At 36.6% G+C, this 9,161-nt stretch overlaps 2 protein-coding genes across 2 annotated transcripts; both read right to left on the bottom strand.

Moving 5' to 3' along the window:
* Positions 1 to 599: 599 nt before the first annotated feature.
* Positions 600 to 1,517, bottom strand: LOC114513215 (taste receptor type 2 member 45-like). The gene has a single exon (XM_028532419.1). The coding sequence runs from the start codon at positions 1,515 to 1,517 to the stop codon at positions 600 to 602; it is 918 nt and encodes a 305-aa protein (XP_028388220.1).
* Positions 1,518 to 7,955: 6,438 nt separating this feature from the next.
* On the bottom strand, positions 7,956 to 8,873 carry LOC114513292 (taste receptor type 2 member 45-like). Its single transcript, XM_028532546.1, has one exon. It carries the CDS (start codon positions 8,871 to 8,873, stop codon positions 7,956 to 7,958), a length of 918 nt encoding a protein of 305 aa, XP_028388347.1.
* Between the last annotated feature and the right edge of the window lie 288 nt (positions 8,874 to 9,161).

Here is a 9,161-nt window from a genome sequence, read left to right as displayed (position 1 = left end):
AAGATATTCTGAATATCTTTATCACTTCTTAATTTCATTACTTATATTTTTTAACAGTTCTGATGGCTGTTTACCATGAAGTAACAATTCATTAGAATAATATCTATCCCAAGCATCCATCCTCAATGTGTGATTTAGAATGAATATTCTTACCAATTAAAATATTGGAAGTTCAAACAAAACAATCTGAACACATTCAGGTACTTATGTATGGGAGTAATTGTAATAGAAAATAGGGATGATTCTTGAGATGAGTTTTCAGCCTTTAAATATGCCTAAATGTAGAACATAAACTTCTTAATTGCAAGATCAAAACACAGAAAATATATCTGAAATACACATGGCTTCATAATTATGAAGAATTTCTTACACTACTTTGTAAAATTAGATTCTTACATAAAAAAGGAATTTTGTGATTTAATACTCTTTCTTGTGTTTTTCACAAACATGCACACATATATATTTTTGTGATAAGCTGAGGTAAATGTTGTTCTAGGTATTCCTTACCAATTTTATACACATTGAGAAATATAGTAGGATGTAAAAAGGTCACAGACTCCATCGGTCTGTTTTCTGCCAGAAGACACATGGTTCTCTACTTATTTCCTTTCTTCCAGCCAGCACCTCAGTTGCCACAGAAATGACAGAATGGCCTGTCTTAGCTTCTTGTTACCCCAAATCAGGATGAATGAGTGGCTTGCAGAATACAGGAGACCAAGGACCTGAAAAAACATGCCAACTAAGTTGTTCTGCTGAGTATTCCTATTCCACTTTGAGATGATTTGAGCGAGGAAGTAAATAAAAAAGAGCAAGAGAAAGGAGATGACAGTTTGCATGGCTCTTACGTGAACCTTGGTGCTGGCATCTTGGGATCCTTTGCCACTGAGCTGCATCTTCCTGAGATGTTTCCACAGGGAAAAGATCAACAGCAGTAAAGCCATCAGGGACATAGTAAATGGTATGACATGTACAATGGTGAATACAGTATTATTTGAGAGGTGTACAGTTTCCCTCAAGTTGATCACCCAAGTGCTGTTTCCTTCATATTCATTCATCCCTGTTTTTTCTTCTAAGATCACCACTGCAAGGTGACAAACCAAGAAGACCAAGGAGCCCAACAATATCATGAGTACCACTCTTTTAGCTTTCCATTTTAAGTGAAGGAAGAAAAGGTTGGAGAAATTGGCTATCTTGAGCAAATAAAGGATGCTGAGGCTGGTACCAAACCAGAGGCCAAAATGGTTGCTTACTACCCAGGCAATATAAACAATAGTTCTGACTTCTGAACTATAGAAACCTGGATTAAACACAGTTGCATACCAATTTAATAATATTACCCAGAGCAAACCAATCCTGGAGACCACCAGGGCGGTGAGAATTCCATCAGCACAGGAGAGCTTTTGTTTCTTGACCCAGTTGATGCCATTCACCAGGGCTATGAAGACATTGGCAAAATTTCCTAGGACAAATTCAGCTATCACTAGGATAGAAAGAATGCTGTGTAATAAACTTAACATGTCTAGAAAAACACAGCCAAGTATGATATCACTGGTCGTGATTTCTTTAATATTTTGACCTTAAGGTCTGTTTGCAGCTTATCTTGAATGTGTATTAAATACTTTTATTTTCTAAAAATTTATGACCAATCTCAAGCATAAAAACACCAAAGTATGGTAATGAAAGAGCTCAATGCTTTTTTATGAAAAACACTGTTATGCCTCAAACAGCTCAAATTAACTCCTATTCAAATGTTTTATGCCCTGGCTGTAGGCTGGAATATCTCATAACTGATGTTGTGAAAGGTGAATTCTCATTTGCTATCATGCAAATATAGACATATTCACTTTCATCATTTTGCAATGTTCTTTGCTTATCCTCTCCATAATTTGTGTTCATCAACTGTGTCCTTAGTGAATTTTAACATCCCAATACATTGAATATATGGTAACTGCTAACTTGCTCAATAGAGCTTGGTCATTTGGATATGGTCATAGTTCAAAGAAGCACTGGTCATTATTGTAGGATCATTGCTACACTATCACTATAGATATTTTCTGGTTTTTATTCAATTAGGGTGACTTTGGTTACTAAAATTATGTAGGTTTCAAGCATACAATTCACTTAGTTAATGCACATTTTCTTGATTATGCTATTACATTGTCCCACTTTCTTCTCCCTTTGATTTCCCTCCACCATGCACCCTGCCTTCCACCAGCATTCCTCATTTTAGTTCACGTCCATGAGTCATACATAAAAGTTCTTTGGCTTCCCCATTTCCTCTACTATTCTTTACCTCCCCTTGTCCATTTCGTACCTACCATTTATGCTTCTTATTCCCTGCACCTTTTTCCCCATTCTCCCCCACCCCCACCCCATTGATAACCCTCCATGTGATCTCCACTTCTGTGATTCTGTTCCTGTTCTAGTTGGTTGCTTAGTTTGTTTTTGTTTTCAGGTTCAGTTGCTGCTAGCTGTGAGTTTGTTGCTATTTTACTGTTCATAGTTTTGATCATCTTCCTTTTCTTAGGTAAGTCCCTTCAACATTTCATATAATAAGGGCTTGGTGATGATGAACTCCTTTAACTTGACCTTATTTGGGAAGTGCTTTATCTGCCCTTCCATTATAAATGATAGCTTTGTTGGGTAGAGTAATATTAGATATAGGTCCTTGCTTTTCATGATTTTGACTACTTCTTTCCAACCCTTTCTTGCTTGAAAGGCTTCTTTTCAGAAATCAGCTGATAGTGTTATGGGATCTCCTTGTATGTAATTGTCTCCTTTTCTCTTGCTGCTTTTAAGATTCTTTCCTTATGTTTAATCTTGAGTAATGTAATTATTGTTTGAATTCTTTGGGTCCAACTTCTATGGGACTCTCTGAGCTTCCTGGACTCTCTGGAAGTCTATTTCCTTCACCAGATTGGGGAAGTTCTCCTTCGTTATTTGTTCAAATAAGTTTCAAATTTTTGCTATTCCTATTCACCTTCTGGCACCCCTATGACTCAGATGTTGGAGAATTTAAAGTTGTCCCAGAGGTTCTTAAGCCTCTCCCCATATTTTTGAATTTCTGTTTCTTCATTCTGTTCTGGTTGAATGTTTATTTCTTCCTTCTGCTTCAAATTGGTCACTTCAGTCCCAGTTTTTCTTCCCTTCACTGTTGGTTCCTTGCATATTCTTCCTTATTTCACTTTGGATAGCTTTCACTTCTTCCTCTATTTTGTGACCATACTCAACTAGTTCTGTAAGCATCCTGATACCTGTGTTTTGAATTCTGCATTTGATAGGTTGGCTACCTCTTCATTGCTTAGTTCTACTTTTGAAGCTTTGATCTGTTCTTTCATTTGGGTCATTTTCCTTTGTCTTGGCACAGCTGTTGGGTTGTAAGGGGGGGAGTCTTAGGTATTTTCAGGGTGGGGAAACATGTGTCACTGCTTTATGGGACTGTATATGGGGGATGGGTCAGAGAGGGAACAATGCCAGCTTCCAGTCACTTCCCCTGCTGCCCACAAACAAATTGGGCCTTTCTGTTGCTGATTCCCAGGTGTGTGGGTTTGTGTACACTCTGAAGCCTTCTGGGTCTCTCCAACCAACTCTCCTGTGAGGCTGGGAGTTTCTCCTGCCACTGCCACCACCACACCTTTTTATAGCCAGAGGCCTTGAGCCTTTCCTTTCCCACCCTGGAACCCTGGATGGTGCGATCTGTCTCACTCACCACTTGTTCCTCCCAGGCTGCCAGCTGCTGCCTCACTGACCCAGTCCTCCAGCCACCACCTTGCCCCCTGTCTTCTCCACCCTGACTGCCCATCTCACCCTCTCCTACCATTCTGAAGGCTGTATCTTCTCTAACTCCTTGGTTGGACTTTCATACAGTTCTATTTTCTAGCAGTTCTAGTTATTTTTGTTTTTAAATCTATTCTTGTCCTTCTTGTGGTTGTGCAAGGAATCAAAGTGTATCTACTTGCATCTTGCCCAGAAGTCCCAAGCATACAATTCTACCATTATGATGTGCATATTTTATTGTGGGTTTACTACCCAAAGTCAAGTGTCCTTCCATCACCATTTGCTCCCCTTTTTGTTTTTGTTTTTCATGTCAGACTTATAAAGTAAGAATTCAAGCATTTCCTATGAAACCATCAAGGTTTTCTTGAGGACCTCAGCATGGCCAATGCTCGCTATGTCTGGTTCCTGATGACTTATATTTAAGAATAATTGTATTGTTTATAAAGGCATAGGACACAAATATATGCACACATATCTTATGGATGGAAGATTTTATTGTCCCATAAGTTTCAAAATAAAAAATGAGCGTCACTACGGTATCTTCTTCAAGCTCATCTTTTATTTTGTTATTTTATTATTAATAGATATCAAACATATTTCTCATGTTAGGGCTTTGATGAAGTTTTTTTCTTTGAGTCTAGTTTTTATTTTAATATTAATTATTCAATTAAAATGTTCAGAAATCTTATAAGTATCTTGTGGAAACTTCAAATTTACATGCAGTTTCCACCCCTTGCTGCTGTGGTTCAATGTACTGACCCCCCCCACCCCCGTGGGTCCCGAGGTTGCTGGTTTGATTCTAGATCAGGGCTCATACCTGGGTTGCACACCATGTCCCCAGGCGGGCATCATGTGACAGGCAGTGTTTCTGGCCTCATATGGCAATGTTTCTGTCTGTCTCTTTCCATTCCCCTCTCTTTAGACATGAATAAATAAAATCTTTTTAAAAGGAGAAATATATTTTAAAAAAATATACACATTTCCATGGGAGAGTCTAGACTTCTCTGTATATGAAAATTGAGTTGATTTTCTCTGTTTAACACATTTCTAACACAGTAAGAGTAATAAACATTAATATCAACCACTACTCTTGGGTTTTATTATTTCAGTTTTTACATTATAATTGTTCATTACACAACAAGCTTAGAGCTCAACTACCATGAAGGAGAACCCATATGCTCTTCTCTGTGTACCTCTGATCTTGGACTCTCCTTTACAACCACTCTCTGTCATAATCATCAGTGAAACATCAGATAACCATAACAAGCTTCTGCTGGTCTTTGTGAGGAGGAATATACTGTCTGGATAGGTGCTCTCAGTTGGGCCTGTCTGATACAGACAATGTGCACAGAAGATTGTTTCTCATTTGATCCTGTGATATTCAGTTCTTCAAAGTTAACCTGGGAGAATTTACACTTATGAGTACATGTAACAGTAGAAAAAGGAGAGATTTCCTCTGGCAACAACCAAGATGAGGGGAATGAATTGTCAAAATTATGTTCTAACTGCATCATAGAGCTGTGTAAGGAAGGAGGACCAGTGACCTGAAATCCAGGTAAACGGGGAGTATTTGGATGAACACATGATCTATACATTCAATGCATCACTGTCAATATCAGAAGGCTATGCTGCAGAAAGGGAAATTAATTCTAAAGTGTTTATGGAAATGCAGAGCACTCAAAATAGCCAAAAGAATTTTTAAAAGAACAAAGTTAAAGAATTATAGTTCCTAATTTTAAAACTTACCACGAGGCTCTTTAATCAACATAGTATACTAATTAAACAACAATAGACATATATATCAGCGATTTTCAATGTTTTTGTATCTCATGGAACACATACACTAATTACTAAAATTCTGCACCATGATCAAATAATATCTTTTTTTTTTTCTCATCGTAGAAAGCACAGGTAAAATTTTCATTCATTCCCATTGGACAGATAATGCATTGTCTCTTTTTGACAATCTAAGATATAAGAGGTAATGGCAATGACTAAATTGTCAGGTGTCACTGTTTTAAATATTCTTCCACCACACTGGTTGAAAATTATTGATGTTTACCAATGAAACAGTATTGAAGTTTGGTTTTTAACTGTCAGCATCATGGTCAGATGACCATTAAAAAGGTACCAACGCAATTCAGTGGGGAAATGATCTCTTTCATTTTCCCAACAAATGATGCTGGCAAAATTGAATATCTACACACCTAAGTTCAATTTAGCCCCTTATTTTATACCATACACATATACTAACTTAAAATTGATCAGACATCTAAATGGAACAGATAAACCAATAAAACATTTAGAGTAAGACATAGGAGAAATGTTGTGTGACTTGGATTAAGTCAACAATTAAAAATAACACCAAAAACATGAGGAATGAAATTTTAAACAATAAATTAAACTATATAAATTGCAAACTTTTGCTCTTGGGATGACTTCAAGGCAATCATGGAAACCCAGTGTTTAAGATGGCGTGCTTGCAAACAGCCTGATTCCCAGGTAACTGCATTCAGAGGCTCCTCAGACACATCAGGACTGTGAGAAAAGCAATACTAAAGTCAGGTTATGTATGAGTCACTTTGTGTTGTGAAGCATATATGTGATAGAACTTCATTTCCCCAGTCTCAGGCAGGGGTTGGAACTTAGCATGTGCAGTTTTATTTAGAAGCATTTGCAGGGTGAAGAAACATATCTAGGAAACATAAGGCATCTGCAGATTTTGTGATGGCTTTTGTTGTCATTGGCTTTCCAGCACCAGTGTAGTTTATTCATCCACTGGTTTAGTCTTTAGAATATCATTTCATGAACTGTCCCATGGGCTGGCTTTTATGTCCTGAGAAGTCAGCAGGAAACAGGGTGGACATCATCCCACATTATGATGCTTACATTCTACTGAGGCAGACAGATGATTTTATAAATAAAATATCAGGTGTGGGAAAGATGTATCTTAAGGTACAGATAAGATTGCTAAAACTTCTTATTCTAAGAATAATATAGACACATAAATTCAATTGTTGAATAAGGTTAGACATTTCTTATAAAACATTTGCTACCAAGTTCATCTCAAAACCCTTTCTATTTCATCATTTCCCACAAGATTTTAATTAAAAAGATATGAAGACATTTTTATTATTATTACATAGATCATAAGTAAACATTTTCACATATTCAGATATGACATTGACTAACATACCATAGTTTATTACTCTTCTTATATCAAGTATATCTTTAAGATAGGGAAGATTTGATTCTTTCCATCTAGAGTTAAAAAGAACTTTTTAGGTCACAAGATGGAGAAGCTGACTGGCAATTCAGAGGCCAGAAGGTGGTTTAGAGGTAAAAAAAAAAAAAAAAAAAAAAAAGAATCGAATCAGTGTTCAACTTCAAAAAAGTTCTCCAAATTGAAAAACTGTAAGAAATGACCTTCCTAACTGCACATGGAACTCTAGGCACATTACAAAACAGTCAAAATCATCCCTTCTTCATCCCTATTATAGAATTTCTTTTTTTCTAAGCTTTCACCTACTGGTATTAAAATTATTAAACTTAGTCTTTAGTACTATTGATTGTATATGTATATAAAGATATTCTGAATATCTTTATCACTTCTTAATTTCATTACTTATATTTTTAACAGTTCTTATTGCTGTTTACCATGAAGTAAGAATTCATTAGAATAATATCTATCCCAAACATCCATCCTCAATGTATGATTTAGAATGAATATTCTTACCAATCATAAATTGGAAGTTCAAACAAAACAATCTGAACACATTCAGGTACTTATGTATGGGAGTAATTGTAATAGAAAATAGGGATGATTCTTGAGATGAGTTTTCAGCCTTTAAATATGCCTAAATGTAGAACATAAATTTCATAATTGCAAGATCGAAACACAGAAAATGTATGTGAAATATGCATGGCTTCATGATTATGAGGAATTTCTTACACTACTTTGTAAAATTAGATTCTTACATAAAAAAAGGAATTTTGTGATTTAACACTCTTGTATTTTTCACAAACATGCACACATATATATTTTTGTGATAAGCTAAGGTAAATGTTGTTCTAGGTATTCCTTACCAATTTTTTACACATTGAGAAATCTAGTAGGATGTAAAAATGTCACAGACGCCATCGGTCTGTTTTCTGCCAGAAGACACATGGTTCTCTACTTATTTCCTTTCTTCCAACCAGCACCTCAGTTGCCACAGAAATGACAGAATGGCCTGTCTTAGCTTCTTGTTACCCCAAATCAGGATGAATGAGTGGCTTGCAGAATACAGGAGACCAAGGACCTGAAAAAACATGCCAACTAAGTTGTTCTGCTGAGTATTCCTATTCCACTTTGAGATGATTTGAGCGAGGAAGTAAATAAAAAAGAGCAAGAGAAAGGAGATGACAGTTTGCATGGCTCTTACATGGACCTTGGTGCTGGCATCTTGGGATCCTTTGCCACTGAGCTGCATCTTCCTGAGATGTTTCCACAGGGAAAAGATCAACAGCAGTAAAGCCATCAGGGACATAGTAAATGGTATGACATGTACAATGGTGAATACAGTATTATTTGAGAGGTGTACAGTTTCCCTCAAGTTGGTCACCCAAGTGCTGTTTCCTTCATATTCATTCATCCCTGTTTTTTCTTCTAAGATCACCACTGCAAGGTGACAAACCAAGAAGACCAAGGAGCCCAACAATATCATGAGTACCACTCTTTTAGCTTTCCATTTTAAGTGAAGGAAGAAAAGGTTGGAGAAATTGGCTATCTTGAGCAAATAAAGGATGCTGAGGCTGGTACCAAACCAGAGGCCAAAATGGTTGCTTACTACCCAGGCAATATAAACAATAGTTCTGACTTCTGAACTATAGAAACCTGGATTAAACACAGTTGCATACCAATTTAATAATATTACCCAGAGCAAACCAATCCTGGAGACCACCAGGGCGGTGAGAATTCCATCAGCACAGGAGAGCTTTTGTTTCTTGACCCAGTTGATGCCATTCACCAGGGGTATGAAGACATTGGCAAAATTTCCTAGGACAAATTCAGCTATCACTAGGATAGAAAGAATGCTGTGTAATAAACTTAACATGTCTAGAAAAACACAGCCAAGTATGATATCACTGGTCGTGATTCCTTTAATATTTTGACCTTAAGGTCTGTTTGCAGCTTATCTTGAATGTGTATTAAATACTTTTATTTTCTAAAAATGTATGACCAATCTCAAGCATAAAAACACCAAAGTATGGTAATGAAAGAGCTCAATGCTTTTTTATGAAAAACACTGTTATGCCTCAAACAGCTCAAATTAACTCCTATTCAAATGTTTTATGCCCTGGCTGTAGGCTGGAATATCTCATAACTGATGTTGTGAAAGGTG

The sequence above is a fragment of the Phyllostomus discolor genome, chromosome 2, assembly GCF_004126475.2.
Source record: "Phyllostomus discolor isolate MPI-MPIP mPhyDis1 chromosome 2, mPhyDis1.pri.v3, whole genome shotgun sequence".
NCBI classification, from domain to species: Eukaryota; Metazoa; Chordata; class Mammalia; order Chiroptera; family Phyllostomidae; genus Phyllostomus; species Phyllostomus discolor.
This window is presented reverse-complemented; position numbering and strand designations above follow the sequence as displayed.

Excerpts from the sequence above, each read along its gene's own strand:
- LOC114513215 (XM_028532419.1), bottom strand. The coding sequence starts at position 1,517 with ATGTTAAGTTTATTACACAGCATTCTTTCTATCCTAGTGATAGCTGAA.
- LOC114513292 (XM_028532546.1), bottom strand. The coding sequence starts at position 8,873 with ATGTTAAGTTTATTACACAGCATTCTTTCTATCCTAGTGATAGCTGAA.